The sequence below is a fragment of the Sorex fumeus genome, unplaced genomic scaffold, assembly GCF_029834395.1.
Source record: "Sorex fumeus unplaced genomic scaffold, SorFum_2.1 ptg000029l, whole genome shotgun sequence".
NCBI lineage: Eukaryota > Metazoa > Chordata > Mammalia > Eulipotyphla > Soricidae > Sorex > Sorex fumeus.
Genome location: NW_026606086.1, coordinates 14,037,352 through 14,056,545, shown reverse-complemented (window position 1 = coordinate 14,056,545; position 19,194 = coordinate 14,037,352). Strand labels below are relative to the sequence as shown.

The following is a 19,194-nucleotide window of genomic DNA, read 5'->3' as shown; positions in this document are numbered from 1 at the left end:
CATTGTTCATCGATTTGCTCGAGCGGGCCCATTAATGTATCCATCGTGAGACTTGTTGTTACTGTGTTTGGCATATTGAACACATCACGGGGAGCTTGCCAGGCTTTGCCGTGTGGGCCAGATACTCTCGGTAGCTTGCCGGGATCTCCGAGAGGGGCAGAGGAATCGAACAGGTCGGCCATGTTGGGTGCGTGCAAGGCAAACACCCTACAGCTGTGCAATCGCTCCAGCCCAGGAATATTTATAAATTTACTTATTTATTTGTTTGGAAGACCACATCTGTCTGTACTCAGGGCTATACTCCAGGCACTATGCTCAGGAATCACACCCAGCAGTGATCAGGGAACTGCATATGGTATACTGGGGATCAAACTCTGTTACTGCATACAAAGAAAAATACCTTGTTCACTCCTGTACTATCTTCTGACTCTATTTATGAAATTATTGTCAGGATTTTAAAAGGAAATATAAAATAAAATATACTGGGAGTTGATAAGGTGCTTTGAGTAAAGAGTGCTTCCCTGACACCGATGCAATGAATGGTGCTTTTGATAGCCCCATAAATCTATCACAATATTGAAGATATTGTACTAACATAATAAACTTGTATGTGACATTTGCAAAATCCTGTCTTTTGTAAAGTGGGAAAAATATCCCTGAAAGAGAAATTAATTCAGAAAACCAGACTGAGGATTATATAATGAGTGACTTTTTATTAAGATATACTTTATGAATACATTTAAATCTGTCCAAAGGTAGAATACAATGTAATTAACTGATAGAATTGTCATAATAAAATATTAAATATGTATTTTATATGGCCACATGCAAGGCACATGCCCTACCTCCTGTGCTATCGCTCCAGCCCACTTCTTAAAATATGTTAAATAATGTCGGTAGGATAGTCAATGGGCTAAATTAACACTTTGCATGTGTGAGACCGTGTGTGAGACCCAGTTCTAGCCCCAGCAATGAATAGTGTCCCATAGCTCTGTAGTACTATAGCACTGTCCTCCCATTGTTCATCGATTTGCTCAAGCTGACACCAGTAATGCCTCCATTGTGAGACTTCTTGTTTTTGGCATATTGGATACACCACGGGGAGCTTGCCAGGTTCTGCCTGGTGGGCAGGATACTCTCAGTAACTTGCTTGGCTCTCATAGAGTGACAGAGGAATTGAACCCGGGTCAGCCACATGCAAGGCAAATGCCCTATCCACTGTGCTATTGCTCCAGCCCCTATAGTGTTCATACTCAGAAAAAAACATCCAAGCTCAGACCTGAGAGAAGAGCCAGGCCCCAAACAAAACAATATTATGATCAGAAATGTTAGTAGATTTAGAAATAACTAAACATAAACACTTTTATTAGTTGCCAACAAAATTATTTTTATAAAATTCCCATTAGTTGTACCAGATATTGAATAATTACTTAAAGTAGGATTTGTAAATTACAAGGCTTTCAAAAACTGGACTAGAGAGATAGTAAACCCAATAGGGGAGTTTCTTTGCATGTGGCTGACCTGGATTCAACCTCAGTATCCCATATGGTTCCCAGAGTACTGCCAAAAGTAATTCCTGAGTTCAGAGCCAAGAGTCTTCCCTGAGCATCTCCTGGTGTGGTCAAACAAACAAACAAACAAACAAACTAGACTTTTGAAAAGCTAATAATCTGAAATATAAAAATTATTTTGAAAAGGATAAGGAATTATTTTATTCAAACACTGAAAGGTCATAATATTTTTAATAAATTATGTATAAATTATACATATGTATTTGAAAATACAACATATTAAAATCAACAAAATATCAATTTAAATATGTGAAGAAGAAAGCATTTGGGTTGTTATTTTGGCAAAGATTATTAGAATAATAAGATGCATTGACTTTAGTGTTGATGTATTTTCTAGTCTCCAAGGATATTATACCAAATCCTAAGTGAATTAGTTAACTTCTGTTTTGTAATATTTCTATATTTTGTTTTGCATTCATTAGTAACTTCAAAGAAGCATCACCAAGGGTAGGTGTGTGTTTATTTTTACCTTGATTGTTGGCCATAAAGCAACCTCACTTATAGCTGTGGAAGAACTCTTAAGAGATCTATTCTATTTTGATGTTGCTGAGTCAGATCATAACCATTTCAAGAATCAAAGAATATTACTGTTTTTTCTCGTTTTAGCATCCTCCTTTTTCTTCAGATTACTCAGAAAAATTTTAAAAAATTTAAACTTATACAGATATAAAAATATTTGCAACATGTAAATGCATTTATTTAAGTGAAATTTAAATGGGAGCATGATTTAATTATCTCCATGTTGCTGCTAATAATTATTATTTAATTTTAGGCCCATTAAGGATATGTGTGGATTAAAACAAAAAACTAAATCCTGAATGATATACCAAAAAAGTAAGTATTCAAATTTTTAAAATATTTTTTCTATCTTGAAAATGCACACACAGTCTCAAATATATATTTAAGTTTCATTTAAAATATCTTATCTTTCAAACATACATATTATTTTGTTTAGACAAAAATTAGCAAGTTTAAGCAAAAATGAGTAAGTCACACTTGTAATATATGATTATATCAGAATGTTCATGAAACATTTTTAAACATTTTAACAAGAAGGATAAAGGGGGTGGGGGGAGCTATATTATAAACTAATATCCAGTACAGCAGGGACATTGGATGCAGGTTAAAATTGGAAAGTAGGAGAAAATAAGTGCAAGATGGAAAGAAGGTGTATTGCAGGTGGGGATGGGAAGCCGAAATCCTTGACCTCAATTGAGCTATTGCAGGTGTTTGAAGTGTGGATCTGGAGAACAAGATGGTACAGTGACATTTAAGCCTGCCCTGTCCTTCCTTACCCCGGAATATGAATTCTCAGACACTCTAGGTTACTTGAGTACAAGGTTCTAGGATGCAATGCCCTCTTGGTGTATTCCCAGGTCACAGGGAATGCTCTGAGGAGCTCCCAGGCTATACCCTGCAATGCTCAGATACCATGAAATGATGGGAACTGAACCCAGGTTCAAATATGCTAGCCGTGTGCCCTCACTGTTATTTACCAGTTCTTCCCTCCTTCCCTCCTCTCCATTTCTCTTCTCCTCCTCCACTCTTCCCTCCCCTCTGCTCTCCTCTCCTATTTTTTCTTTCTTCCTTAATATCATGAAACATCCATTTTAGTCCTCTCTAACAATATCTGAAAAACAATTTCCATCCAAGACCATTCTGAAAAAATAATTCAAAAGCAATTGTTTATACCTGCTGCTTTCAAAATATACCATCCAAAATAAACCTAAATTTAATCTAACTTTATTACAAAGAAGTTTGTAGAATTAGTATCAGTAAAATGGAAAAAGCACCTCCATGCAATCATAAAGAACTTTTTGAAGCTCTTTGCTTTTTTTCTATGATTCCCTTTAAATGAAAAGTCCCATGCAATTGTGACTAGTAGAGTCTCAATTGAAGACAGTACTAGCACAGCGGGTAGGGTGTTTGCCTTGCATGTGGCTGACCCGGGTTCGATTCCTCCAACCCTCCTAGAGAGCCTGGCAAGCTACCGAGAGTATCCCACCCACACAGTAGAGCCTGGAAAACTCCCTGTGCCTTATGTGATATACCAAAAACAGTAACAACAAGTCTGAAAATGGAGACGTTACTGGTGCCTGCTCCATCAAATTGATGAACAAAGGGAGCAGAGTGCTACAGTGCTAGAGGCAGGGGGTATAATACGGGAGTTACAGCTCCTTTTGTATCTGATCCCTTGCACAAGATGGTCCCCACTCTGCAAGATCACTGGGTATGGCCCCATCTTGTTCCCAGCACTTCAGGGCCTGAGCAGCAACTTATATCCTTAGATCTCACATTGAACAGAGCCACAATGGTCAAGAATCTTTGGAAACAGTTCTTGACACTGAGCAGCCTTTGAGATATGAGTGTATGTGTGTGTGTGTGTATAAAAGATAATGAATTTGTGATATATATATATATTCATTACATATAATAATTTCATTATCTTTTTTTCAGTCATTGGGTTGTTTCCATAACTTGGTTACTATACTAAGTGCCATAATGAATATAGATGTGAAATATCTTTTTAAATAAAAAATTTTGCTTCTTGTGGGTAGATACCAAGCAGTTGAATGTTGTTCTATTATTAGTTTTTAAGGGATCTTCATAAAGTTTTTGAAAAGTGTTAAACTAGACAATATTTGCAAAAAAATGTTTAGATCTGTGACAAAGTTCAAGTTTCATTTTAGTTGTGTTCATTTTTTATACATATATACCTATGTATACAGTGCTTATTTTATTTATGTACATTTCATCATATGTTGATCATATTTAACTCTACTTGTGTGCATTGGTAACCACGATATACCCATTTTTTTATTTTTAGTATGCATTTTGTTTCCTTGTAATAGAGTTGGTAGGTTTTGTTGTTGCTATATAGATCTGAAAAATACTATTTGGATTTTGATAGCAATCGTGTCAATCAGTGTATTTTTTTAGATAAAATAGCATTTGAAAATGTTGTCTTCCAATTCATTAACAAAAGATATTTTTCATTTCTTTCTGTTTTTATATTTATTTTGGCAGTTTGTAGAGTTTCAGTATTCAAATACATCAGATATTATTATCTATGACAATGTTTTTAATTCTCTATATTACAGCATATTTGACCTGCTATTTTGACCTGCTATTACAGCATATTTACAGCAAATATTACAGCATATTTGACCTGCTAATTTGACCTGCTATTGCTTTGACAGTCTATCTATTAGTATCTCTGTACACTTATCTCTTGAAGCATTTTATCTTAAGGAGTAAAGTAATACCTACTTTTAAAACTTAGATTATACAACTGAATACTTTAAACCATGTTTAAATAGATAAAATATTTGTAGACTATAATCTCACCTCCATTGGAATTCCATGACTCCTATTGTAAGTACTATGTGAAAATGAAATCAGAAGAAAAGGAAATTGTTGGTTACTGGATTTTTGAGTTCTTATTCAAAGTGACTATGTATAGCCAGTGAATTTTAAGAATTGTTTCTAAATTGTTTTGTAGCTGTGTGTGTCTAGAGGACAATAGTTAGTGTAATTGAATGGTGTTATTTTCAGTTTCTGTCAGAATGTTCACTTTTAAATACCCTACAGAAGATCAGGGTGGCATTACAAACATAGTAAATTAGCTGGAGCAATGATAAAAAAGAATTATATATATATATATATATAAAGCACTATTAATGATAGGTGCTGGAGCGATAGCACAGTGGGTAGGGCACTACCCTTACAATTTTATTTTTTCCCTAACAATTTTCAGTGGAATTTTCTCTTGCTATTATACATAACAAACTGGCAAGCTACCGAATGTAACCTGCCCACACGGCAGAGTCTGGCAAACTCCCCGTGGTGTACACAATATGCCAAATACCAGTAACAATGATGGGTCTCATACTCCTAACTCTAAAAGAGCCTTGAATATGGCACTTTTTAAAAAATCTCAGGGCTAGGACGAAGGAGACGTTACTGGGGCCTGTTCGAGGCAATCAAAGAATAACAGGATGGTCGTGATCGTCTTGATCGTGATATTACAGCAAATAAAATAATTTTCTGATTTTTTTCCTTCTCCTTCACTGTTTACATATAGAAACAAAAGGGATTTTATATATTAATGTTGTAGACCTGAAAGCATTTTATTCACTATTTTTAATAATTTTGCTGAATACTTTGAAAGTTTCTTTGTATTTTAATATTATCTACACATATCAAAAGTTTTATTTTTTCTCTATAATTTGGATAACAATTTCTTCTCTATTTTTTTCCACAGGAATTCCTATATAATATTGTACGTTTATTATAATAGTAGGAATATTGTCCTGATTCCGATATCAAATCAAAAGTTTTCAGATTTCAAAGCTGAACCCAATGTTGACTATAGGTATGTCATAACTTGTACATAGTCTTTATCATTGAAGTTCTTTCTATATACATTTGCCAAGTGTTCTTTTTATAAAAAAAATTCGGGCTCCTTTCAAATACTTTTCAATAGACACATGAAAAAAGGCTTCTAATTTCATTTGTCTTTGGTTTTTGTATGTTTTCTATTTTATTAAAATTTGCTTTTCATTTCATTACATAAAGATTAACTCTAACATTTTACAGGTAGATTGGTTAAAGTATCAGTGGAAATAATGAAAAACCACACTGCAGTAACAACATTCATCTTGTTGGGACTAACAGAAGATCCACAGTTACAAGTTCTGGTTTTTATTTTCTTATTTCTTACTTACGTGTTGAGCATTACTGGAAATTTGACAATTATCATTCTTACTCTGACTGATTCCCATCTTAAAACGCCTATGTACTTTTTTCTTCGAAATTTCTCCTTCTTAGAAGTCTCCTTCACATCAGTCTGCATTCCCAGATTCCTGTATAGCTTATCAACTGGTGACAACACCATTACTTATAATGCTTGTGCCGGTCAAATATTTTTCATTGGACTTTTTGGGGCCACAGAATTTTTTCTTCTTGCAGCCATGTCATATGATCGCTATGTGGCCATCTGTAAACCCCTCCATTACATGACAATTATGAGCAATAGAGTTTGTTCCATCCTTGTTCTCTGCTGCTGGCTTTCTGGTTTGATAATTGTCATCACTCCACTTGGTATGGGCCTCCAACTTGATTTCTGTGACTCCAATGTTATTGATCATTTTGGCTGTGATGCATCTCCTCTTTTAAAAATTTCATGTTCAGATACTTGGTCGATAGAACAAATGGTTATAATTTGTGCAGTATTGACATTCATCATTACACTGATAGCTGTTACTCTTTCATACATATATATCATCAAGACCATTATCCGATTTCCTTCTGCTTCTCAAAGGAAAAAAGCTTTTTCCACCTGTTCATCCCACATGATTGTTGTCTCTATAACTTATGGTAGCTGTATTTTCATTTATGTCAAACCTTCAGCCAAAGAAGAGGTAGATATCAATAAGGGAGTATCTGTGCTCACTACATCAGTTGCCCCATTGTTGAACCCCTTCATTTATACTTTGAGGAATAAGCAAGTGAAACAAGCTTTCAATAACACAATTAAAAAAGTGTCATTCTTCTTATCCAAATAATAACATACACATTAGAACAATAAGATGAAAACTATTTTAAAACTTGACTTTTATTCTGGAAATATAGCTCAGTAAAAAAGCACTTGCCCTGCAAGCATGAAGCCTCAGGTAGGATCCCTGACACAGAAGACACACCATAAAAAAAATCCTTAACATTTGGGGAAAGTTATAATAGTTTACTTAGTTTAATCATATCATGATGCCCTGAATCTTAATTTATAAAAATGACTTGCATCAAATAACTTATTTTTTTCTTTAATCTCAGTCAAAATTTCTTCTCTTTGAAAAATCATGAAAATTTATTTTCAGAAAATAGAATTTTTCCATATCTCTCACTAGGATTATTTTAGGTAGAAGAGAGAGTACAAGGGGTTAAGACACTTATCTTGAATGTTGTGGGCACCTTTTATGATCCTCTGAGCACAGATCCTTTGCATTGCCAGGTTTATCCTTGCCCCTTCAAAAGATTTTATATTATTAAAATAAATTGGGTCGAAAAGATAACACAGCTTCGCTGGTGTGCAGTTGGTTGGGATTTGATAACCACCACTGAATATGGTATCCAAGCTACTTCATAAATGATCTCTGAACATGGAGTCAGGAATATGTCCTGAGTACAGTTGGGGATGTCTCTGCACACCCATACCCCCCCCCCAAAAAAAAAACCCAGAAGAATGAGAAAGAGAAGGAGAAGGAGAAAATGGAGAAGAAAGAGAAAAGGGAGAAGAAGGAGGATAAGAAAAAGGGAAGGAAGGAATAAAGAAATAAAGGGAGGGAGGGAGGAAGGGAGGGAAGGAGGATGGAAGGAAGGAAGATTTAATATAATATATGAACTCGTAATTTTGGATCATTTTAATATACTCTTGCGTTATACATGTAAATTTGCTGAAAGAAATATTCAAAGCGTAAGAATAAATGTTTCATCTTTGTTTAAATGCATTAATATGATTTTTGTATTTAATTTTATTTTAATGTGTTAAAATAAAAATGTATCAAAATAGGAAAATTAAATAAAATTAAAATGAATAAAAAATTTAAATACACGTAAATATAAAATATATACATGTGTATATATACATATATATGTAGATAGATAGATAGGTAGATAGGTAGATATAGATAGATGATAGATAGATAGATAGATAGATAGATAGATAGATAGATAGATATCCAAATCCTGGAAACTTTGGAAAAACCAGCTGAAGTAACATTAGGAGCAAGAAACACATTTTAGAGCTAGAGTCAGATAAGACTTATTTAAAGTAAAATCCATTAAACATTAATATTTATATATTTTTTTAAAATGAGGAGTTTTTGAGTCACAACCTTCAATAATCAGGGTTTACTTCTGGCTCTGTGCTCATGAGTCATTCGCAACATGCTTGGGGAACCGTATGCAGCACCACTAATCTAACTTGAGTCAGCAGCATATAAAGAAAGTGCCTTAACTCATGAATTGTCTCTTTGGTCATAAATAAATTTGTATTGGAACTTTTGTTTATATGCTATCTAAAGCATGCCAGAATTGAGTTTTTCTTCAACCAGTACTTCATGGCCTAAAAAGTAAAAAAGTTAACTATCTGAGCACTTATGGTAATGTTTCTGTCCTGTAGTGTGGATTTTACCTTTCCATCTCTTTTTTTCCCCCTTAATTTGGGAAGAAATAATAAAGAAGCCTATTAGACCACTATTCTTTTCATTTGCCAAGATTTGAGAGACCATTCTTAACTTAGTGTGTAGCTAAAAATAATTTAATTAGCCCACCCTATTTTTTCCGAAAGTACTTCAAAATAGAAATTTTAAAGATGAGAATTTGGTGATGAATCTATTTTATTCACCTACATCCACATTAACAAATTATGTTTAAATTATATCAATGTTTCAATAAACACAAGCAAACAAAAAATTTGGAATTCTCTTACTACTTTGGCACGCTTATAAATGTTAAAACCCACTTCAACCTTCCCTGCTTTTAAAATACTGTCTTGTTTATGTTTCGTTTTAATTGTGGGAGTTTAACCTGGCAGTTCTCAAGATTTCTTCTGCCTCTGTGCTAGAAATTATTCCTGGAAGTGCTTGGGGGAACTTGTGGTGTTGGGCATTGGAGCAGGGGCAGTCACAAGTAAGACAATCCCTGGACTATTTTTCCAGCCCCAGAGAAACATGGTCTGGTGAATTAACTGGTGCATTATCTGGTGTGTGTTATATATTTATGTTAAATCTTTTGGGCAGTAGATTTTATTATAAAAAAAGACTTACCTATGTGCTTATGCTTAAGTAAGAAAAACTCTCCTTTTACTTTTATCAATTGATAGTGCTTTATGTGTTTTGTTTTGTTTTGTTTTTTTTACCTTTATGCCACTTTAAGTGTGTTGGGGACTCTCTAAGGCAGGGACCTAGGAGGTCCAGGGACAGATTGCAGAGCCCAGGTAAGGGACATAGGTTAGATAGATCCTGCTGCCAATTTCAGATGAGGAAGAGACACTGAACAGAAAATGGCACAGGGAAAAGACCAAATCACAGAACACTAGTGACAGAAAGACAGAGGCCAGAACCAGGAGATCATCATCTAGATGACTTATCAAAGGATAGGCTGAGTGACCCCTTTTGTGGGTAAGATGGGAGAGCTGGACATTGGGGAAACACTTAAACCCATTTACTAAAATAGTTTAATTGCCAGCACCACATATGCCCCCTGAGCACTGTTGGGACTGAGTCCCAAGTGCTGAGTTATGAGTAAACCCTGATCACAGCCCAATGTGGGAAGGGAGGGGAGAGAAGGGGAGGACAGGGGAAAGGAGGGGAGGGGAAAAGGAGGGAAAGAGAAAGGGAGAGGGGAAGAAAGGGTAGTGACATGTTAATACTAATTTATATTTATTTATTTATTTTTTGCTTTTTTTTGGGTCACACCTGGGCGATGCACAGGGGTTCCTCCCGGCTCTGCACTCAGGAATTACCCCTGATGGTGCTCAGGGGACATATAGGATGCTGGGAATCAAACCTGGGTCGGCCGCATGCAAGGCAAACGCCCTACCCACTGTGCTATTGCTCCAGCCCCAAAAAAGTGGCATCTAATTTTAGCATTAGTTCTTCAAATCTTATCCTAGACAGACTTTCTAAGAAATAGGACATGAGAAGTCATACAGCAGGCAGGTAATTTCACTTGCATGTGGCCAACCAGGTTCAATCATGGGCACTTCATATGTTCCCGTGAGACCCTCTCTAAGTACAGAGACAGGAATAATCCCTGAGCACTACTGGTTGTGTTCCAAAAACAAAAATTCTAATAATGAATAGAAATGTTCTTAGTGAAATTTATTTCATCACTTTGAACTTTGAGGGCACTATATATTATTTAACTAAAGTTTAAATCTATTCTTAATTTAAAAATTATTAGAAATTTGTGGACCTTCACCTCTAGACATGATTGGCCTGGCATGGTGAGTATAACCGTAAGCTGTTGGTGTCACACTTAGCAGGGCTCAACATTTCTGTGATTGGAGGATATAATGACTTTCAAATTAATATACTCTTAATTGTTTTGCATACAATTACCAATTTTAACAAATGTAAAAAATTGGACAGTTTTATTATTTTACATCATGCCAATATTAACTGTGAAGATATTGGAGTTTTTAATACTTGCTGAGTCACTGTCACTGTCCTCCCATTGTTCATCGATTTGCTCAAGTGAGCACCAGTAATGTCTCACATGTTGTTACTATGTTTGGCATATTAAATACATCACGGATAGCTTGCCAGGCTTTGCCGTGTGGGCGGGATACTCTCAGTAGCTTGCTGGGCTCTCTGAGAGGGGCGGAGGTATCAAACTCGGGTTGGCCATGTTGGCTGCTTGCAAGGCAAATGTCCTACCGCTGTGCTATCGCTCCAGCCCACTTGCCGAGTGAACTCTTAGATATATTATTTTATTTCATGTCTTCTGAAGAAAATACAGAGGCATCATTCATATTATGAGATGAAAGTAGAACTGGAGAATTTTTCAAGTAAATTAAGGCAATTATTTCAGAATAAACAACTATTGTGTTTTATTTCATTATTAACTATTATAAATTATTTATGTGTTTTCTGTATTTGGGCTGGAGCGATAGCACAGCGGGTAGGGAGTTCGCCTTACAAGCGGCCAACATGGCCGACCCGAGTTCGATTCCTCTGCCCCTCTCGGAGAGCCTGGCAAGCTACCGAGAGTATTCGATATGCCAGACACAGTAACAACAAAGTCTCCAATGGAGACGTTACTGGGCCCGCTCGAGCAAATCGACGATCAACGGGAGGGCCTTTACCTTACCTTTACCTGTATTTGTAATCACATTCAGTAGGGATTATCTCTGTACACAGGAATCACTCTTAGTAGTGCTTAGGGAACCTAAACCAGGCATGTATCTCACATGCTGTACTATCCTCTTCAGCCCATTTTGGAAAAACATGTTTAAGACTATCCCCTTTCTCCATGCCCTCCTCCCATTATAGGAGTCTAGAATAAGTTCAATTCCGTCAAGTAATAAAAGAAAAGAACTTACGTAGCCACTGATTGAACAGCAATAATTATAGATTAAAACTGTCATATTCTAGTCGAACTGAAAAGCATATACAACCACAGGGAATATCAAAATTATAAATATTTCTCATTTGATTCTGGAAATCACTATGAATCTTTGGACAAGTGCAAATACTTTGGTCAAACCAAAAGGAAATGATGTGAAGAAACAAATTACTTTTATGACAAGATATGAATTTTGAAATGAGGTCACTGAAAATTATTAATAAAACAAAAGTGGACCTTCTAACATAAATTATATTTTAAAGGGTGATGAAGGTGTTACATGCAAAGATGATGCTGCAGATAATACTGAAATACTTCCTTGCACAAGGCTGACCTGGGTTTGAGTGCTCAGGGGTTCCTGAGCACAGCGTTAAAATTAAGCCCTGAGTACCACCAGGTGTGGCCCCAAACGTGAGAGGGACAGAGAGGGAGAGAAGGAGAGAGAGAAAAAGAGAGAGAGAGAAAGAGAGAGATAGAGAGAAATGAAGACTCAGAAAGCTAGTTTGAGGGGATGGAACCCTAAACTAAGTCTATGAAAGAATATCTTTTGGAGTTTCCTGAGCACTTCTTGTGAAGAAAAAAAAATAAATTAAATTAAATTAAAAACAAGAGCTGTAAAAGGGAAAAAGAATAAAAGTTAAGAAAAGTATCAAGTTCAATATAGAAAAAGTTTTTATGAAGTATTTATTTTTTAGGCAATATGTTCAATTAAAGTCCAAACAGTAAAGCAACTTGTCTATAATTATGTCAATGAAACATTATTACAATTACTTTTTTAAAGTGATATGAAAAATGAGTTTATTTTAAGTATCTTTTTTGATAGTTAAAGACCGTTCCTTTATTTTTTTTGTAGGAGTACTGCTATTTATTCAGCCACTGATTAGCTGATTGAATTGGGCATGAATTCCACCTTTATTTTTTTTAATTTAATTTATTTATTTCTTTTTATATTTGTTTATTGAATCACTGTGGGAAAAGTTACTAACCTTTCAGGTTTAAGTCTCAGTCATACAATGATCAACCACCTTTCCCTTCACCAGTACTCATTTTTCACCACCAAGAACCCCATTATACCCCCCTCCTCCAAATGCTTGTGAGGCAGATGATTTCTACTTAACTCTTCTCTACATTGATTATATTCACTATTTTGACAAAAGATGCACCATTATTGTTTAGAATTTCCCCCCAAACAATCAGAATTGCTGAAAAGGCATTGTGAAATATTTTGTTTTCTATAGCTGATTATGAGAATCTTATAATGTCATGCGGCCATGATTTTGGGTTTCTGCAAAGAGCCAGTTAATTATGAGATTGCTTTCTGTGTGTCTGGTGTTATGGCCATGCCACTCTTGGGGGGTAACTTGTGACCTCGGTAGGGCGTGAAGGACGTGCTGGTACCACCCCTCTTCCAATGAGACTGCAGTTGCCCCGTCACCACCGGCTTGTACCTGGTTTTCCTATAAGCTCTGAAGCGGTGACCACCTTGCTGCCAGTGGGGGAAAAGGCGGAAAGGAGCAACACCCTTTCCCTCCCAGGAAGTTCAAGATGCCGCTCTGTCTAATGTTCATTGATTTAAAGAAGGCCTTTGATTCTGTTGAGATGGAAGCGGTCATAGAAGCCCTAGCCAATCAAGGCATACAAACTCAATACATCAGGATCCTTCATGAGCTCTATTACGGATTCACTACCAGGATCTCACCATTCTACAAAGATATAATCATCCATGTCAAGAGAGGGGTTCGGCAGGGTGATACCATTTCACCAAAACTCTTCAGTGCCACCCTCGAGAACATCATGTGACGACTGGAATGGTAAGGAATGGGAGTGAAGATAGATGGTCGGCAACTACACCACCTCCGCTTTGCTGATGACATCATTCTAATAACACCAAACACCAGCCAAGTGGCACAAACGCTGACCGACTTTGACTGTGAGTGTGGAAAGGTCAGACTACAGCTGAATCTTACGAAGACAATGTTTATGAGAAACAGCCTAGTTCCTGACGCTCCATTCGCTCTCAACAAAACCACCATCTTTGAATGCAACAGTTATATATACCTAGGTCGAGAAATCAACATGATGAATGACCTGGCACCTGAGTTGCGCAGGAGGAAGAGAGTGGCTTGGAATGCCTTCAAGAGTGTTGAAGTCGCCCTCTCTTCTCTGGAAAGAAGGATGGCGGCCGCATGGGAGCCTTGTGGACAGCAGGTATGAGCTGGGGGTGTGGGGGCGACTAAAACCTCATGGGAAGGGGGGCGTTCTGGTCCATCCTTCACGCCCTACCGAGGACACCAGTTGCCCCCCACAAGCGGCTCTCCAGCATGGCCACAGCCCCAGAAGCACAAGGACTTAATGCAGAACTCAGCAGCTTGGAGCAGAAAAGTGAACGGACTATGCGTTAATCCAGGCCATCAAGTCTGCCGGAGGGGAAAGGGTGTTGCCCCGTTCGCCCTCTCTTCTCTGGAAAGAAGGATGGCGGCCGCATGGGAGCCTTGTGGACAGCAGGTATGAGCCGGGGGTGTGGGGGTGACTAAAACCTCATGGGAAGGGGAGCGTTTCGGTCCATCCTTCACGCCCTACCGAGGCCACCAGTTGTCCCCCACGAGCGGCTCTCCGGCATGGCCACGACTCCAGAGCACAGAAACCAATTTCTTAACCATCTGACTTTCAGTAGAAATACTTCCAGGGTCAATAAGTAAAATAGCAGAAATCCAAAACCAACATGTAATTCTTGAACCCAGCTGTAGGAAGCAAATCACTTCACAATGCTTTTTCAGCATGTCTGATTTGGGGGGGGGGGGGTAAACTCTAAATAATAGTGGTGAATCTTTTATTGAAACAATGAATCTAATCAAAGCAGATAGAGTGTTAACTAGAATTCATCTGCCTCACAGGGACTGGGAGGGCTGGGGGGTGGGATTTTATTGGGGTTCTTCATGGTAAAAAATAAGTATTGGTAAAGGGAAATGTGTTTGATATTTGCATGACTGAGACCTAAACCTGAAAGCTTTGTAAACTTTCCCACGGTGATTCAATAAATAAATTAAAAAAAAAGAGTGTTGAAGAAAATAACTAAGAGGACAAAGAACCTCCAGCTATGAGCACATCTCTTCGATTCCACTGTTCTTCCCGCATTAACATATGCCTCAGAGAACTGGGCTCTACGAAAACAGGATGAAAACATTATTCGGGTCTCTCAAAAAGGAATCAAAAGAGCTATGCTTGGAATGTCACGATTCACTCAAATGAGAGATAGAATCCGGAGTTCTGATCTCTGTCAACGCTCAAGAATCAGGGACGCTGTCTCATTTGCCAAGGCATCAAAAATGAAATGGGCTGGACACGTAATTTGATTTACAGACAACTGCTGGACTAGAGCCATTACTGACTGGATTTCACGGGATGTCAAAAGATCGCGTGGACGCCCACCTACAAGATGGTCAGACTTCTTCGTCAAGACTCTGAATGATCGGTTTGAGGCTCTGCATGTTCCTAGAACAAATAGATGCCATTGGGCTAAGCTAGCACGCAACAGGGATGAATGGAGACGTTACTGGCACCCACTCGAGTAAATCGATGAATAACGGGGGATCAAGTGATCAAGTGATTTTCATTTTATTAAGGTGTGTGATTTATAATGTTATTTACAGTTGAGTTTCAGGAATACAATCTTCCAGCACCAATTCCACTACAAAACAGTATTGATTCCCTCTTATTGAATTCATATTGCAACAGGCATTTAAACTTAGTAGAGATTCTAGTCTTACATTAAAAAAATACTGGACAACAAGCTGGAGAGATAGTATAGTGGATAGGATGACTGCCATGCCTATACCAACCCAATGGTTCAAGATCCCAGCACTATACATGGTCCCCTGAGTCTTCAGGAGTGAACCCTGTGTGCAGAGACAAATAAGCCTGAGCACAGTCAGGTGGTTCCTAAAAACAAAAATAATTGGCCTAAAGGTCTTTGAAATCATTAACCTGGACTATACTGTTACTTTCTGCATCCTGTAAAGGAGATAATTATTATTATCAATTTACTAGTAGACATAATTATTACCACACTGCATATTGCTTTCACTAATACCTTCCCTAAACAAATATCTACCTAATTATGTGAATATAGACTAAAATAACAACTATATGATGTTTGTGTATAGGAAATATTTTACATAAATATAGAAATGATAGGGATATATATAGATAATCACTGGTTTCTTAAATAAAGAAGGACTTGATCACAGTGGGTACATCCGTTTGCAGATCAATAGAAAACAGAATATATAAGGGAGAAGCTTGTTAATTTCAATGTACTCCTAATTTCCTGAGCCAAGTAATTTTTTTACTAAGTCATTCATGGCTTGTTTCACTTGTTTGTTCCTCAGAGTATAAATAAAGGGGTTAAGCATGGGGGAGATGGAAGTAGTTAATACTGATACTGCCTTATTTGGGGTCATGTCCTCTTTTGCAGAAGGTTTGATATAGACAAAGATACAGCTGCCATAAGTTATGGAAACAACAATCATGTGGGAAGAACAGGTAGAAAATGCCTTTTTCTTTTGTTGAGCAGAGGGAAATCGAAGAATTGTTTTGATAATACTTCCATAGGACCAAATCACAAATGAGAGAGTCACTAGCAGGATAAACGTGGAAAACAAAAGAACTAACTTATCTAAGAGCTCTGTATCAGAGCATGAAATCTTCAGAATAGGTTTAGCATCACAGGCAAAGTGGTCGATGATATTAGATTTACAGAATTCCACTCCAAGTCCCAAGCAAAGTGGTGGAAAAATAATCAACAGTGTAATTATCCAGCAGCCAGAATTAAGCCTTTTGCAAACCCTGTTATTCATGATAGTTGTGTAATGAAGTGGTTTGCAGATGGCTATATAACGATCATAAGACATAGTTGCTAGAAGAAAAAATTCTACTACTCCAAATAGGTATCCAAAAAATAATTGACATGCACAAGCATTGTAGGTAATGGTTCTGTCACCTGTTGCTATACTGTACAAATATCTAGGAATAGTGGCAGATGTGAATGAAATTTCTAAGAAGGAAAAGTTTTGCAGAAAATAGTACATAGCAGTTTTTAGGTGGGCATCCACAAAAGTGACAATGATGATGGTCAGGTTTCCAAGAATGCTCAACATGTAGGTGATAAGTAGAAATATAAAAATAAGAATCTGAAATTGTGGGTCATCTGTTAATCCCAGGAGAATGAATGTGGTTATTGCTGTGCGATTTCTCATTCCTGGCTTCTGACTTCTGATCTGTGTGTAAAATAAAGATAAGTGATAGTAAGTTGAGGGAAAGGATGTTACTTTTAGTTGTATCTAGTTAGAAATGTCAATTACTATATGTAGTATTTGATGATTCTGAGTACTTCGAAGCATATTTTGAATAACTTAATTTGATTTTTTTCATTCAAACTATTGGTGTGAAATGTTATGAGTGCAATTTTAATCAGGACAAATTTTACATAAAATTAGATAAAAATTTACAAATGTATACTTTTGCATGAATAATGAAGACTTTCATAAAGTAACCAAGTCTTAACAGTATTGTCTTTGTTTTTTCTGGGCTGGAGCGATAGCACAGCGGGTAGGGTGTTTGCCTTCCACGCAGCCAACATGGCCGACCCGAGTTAGATTCCTCCACCCCTCTCGGAGAGCCTGTCAAGCTACCGAGAGTATCTCGCCCGCACGGCAGAGCCTGGCAAGCTCCCCGTGATGTATTCAATATGCCAAACACAGTAACAACAAGTCTCACGATGGAGACGTTATTGGGCCCGCTCAAGCAAATCCATGAACAATGGGAAGACCATACAGCTGGTGTTGAGCTGGAATTTTTCTAATTGCATTATGATTATAACTTTTGATTAATACATTAAAATAAATATAATTAAACTCAATCTACAATTTGTAATTAGACATATGTATAGTTTGGGGAAAAAAAAGCATTTTAACAATTCATTTACAATGATGCAGCCTAAGGCATAACGTACTTTCAAATATATAAAAAATATGTTTTAAATTTTTAAATTTAGTCCTCAGGAATAACTTTTTAACAGCATATTATTTTTCACTGGAATAATTGTCACTGTCACTGTCCTCCCATTGTTCATTGATTTGCTCCAGTAGGCCCAGTATTACTGTGAGACTTGTTGTTACTGTGTTTGGCATATTGAATATGTCATGGGTAGCTTGCCAGGCTTTGTGGTGCAAGCGAGATACTCTTGGTAGTTTGCCAGGCTCTCCGAGAGGGACGGAGGAATCGAAGGTGGAGGAATCAAACTGGAATAACTAAATAAACAATTTTCCTAAAATTCTGCTATACTTACTATTTTGAATTTATCTGAATTTTGTTCATGTACAAGAAATTTTTTTCTTGGATAAGTTGCAGTATTGGGGATGCTCGTGATGTATTTGTAGATTTGTATCTTGCAGTAACAAAATCATTTTCTATTATAATCAACTGATAAATTCCTTGGCATTGTAAAAAATTATCTACCTAGGTTGCTCAAATGGGTTACTGAAATATTTATTCTTTTCATTAGTGATCCATGAGACCCATTGTATTTACTGGAATACACCACGGATAGCTTGCCAGGCTCTGCCATGCAGGTGGGATATTCTCGGTAGCTTGCCAGGCTCTCCGAGAGGGATAGAGGCTTTTAACGTGGCCGCTAATTGCCCTTGCAGGTGTCCCCATGGTTCAGACCATATTTGAACCCTATCAAATATGGTGCGATAAACTTGAAAGATGAGTATTAAGTGTCTGCACAGTCCAGAAAGCATCCTGGAGTGTGGCAGCAGCTGGGTAGTGGAAGTAGTGGAGGTAGTGGAGGTCTGCCGATGAGGTGTTTATCTGGTACCAGTAGGGTGGGTCTTCTGTATGTAATTGCTGGGTTGCTGGAGGTTGGTGGAAGCAGACAGGGCAGGATAGGGTGGGTCTTCTGGTTTTAATCCCTTGGTCACCGGAGATTGGTGGGAGCAGGCAGAGGATCTCTGTTCCTGGGTATTATGGATTCACTACCTGGATCTCACCATTTTACATGGAAGTGATCATCCATGTCAAGAGAGGGGTTCGGCAGGGTGACACCAATTCACCAAAACTCTTCAGTGCCACCCTCGAGATCGTCATGCAACAACTGGAATGGGAAGGAATGGGAATAAAGATAGACTGTTGGCAACTACACCACCTCCGCTTCACTGATGACATCATTCTAATAACACCAAACATAGCCAAGTGGCACAAATGTTTGCCGATTTCGACCGTGAGTGTGAAAAAGTCAGACTGCAACTGACTCTCACAAAGACAATGTTTATGAGAAACTGTCTCATTCCTGACATTCCATTCTCTCTCAATGGAACAATCATCTCCAGATGCAATAGTTATGTGTACCTAGGTCGAGAAGTCAACATGATGAATGACCTGGCACCTGAGTTGAGCAGGAGAAGGAGAGCAGCTTGGAACGCCTTCAAAAGCA

General features: G+C 37.4%; 2 protein-coding genes across 2 annotated transcripts; one reads left to right on the top strand and one right to left on the bottom strand.

Moving 5' to 3' along the window:
• The first annotated feature begins 6,199 nt into the window (after nucleotides 1-6,199).
• On the top strand, nucleotides 6,200-7,138 carry LOC130024734 (olfactory receptor 6C2-like). The gene has a single exon (XM_056115451.1). It carries the CDS (start codon nucleotides 6,200-6,202, stop codon nucleotides 7,136-7,138), a length of 939 nt encoding a protein of 312 aa, XP_055971426.1.
• Nucleotides 7,139-16,018: 8,880 nt separating this feature from the next.
• LOC130024735 (olfactory receptor 6C2-like) lies at nucleotides 16,019-16,954 on the bottom strand. The gene has a single exon (XM_056115452.1). The coding sequence runs from the start codon at nucleotides 16,952-16,954 to the stop codon at nucleotides 16,019-16,021; it is 936 nt and encodes a 311-aa protein (XP_055971427.1).
• Between the last annotated feature and the right edge of the window lie 2,240 nt (nucleotides 16,955-19,194).

Bases quoted from the DNA above. Each gene is read 5' to 3' on its own strand.
- LOC130024734 (XM_056115451.1), top strand. From the start codon at position 6,200: ATGAAAAACCACACTGCAGTAACAACATTCATCTTGTTGGGACTAACA.
- LOC130024735 (XM_056115452.1), bottom strand. From the start codon at position 16,954: ATGAGAAATCGCACAGCAATAACCACATTCATTCTCCTGGGATTAACA.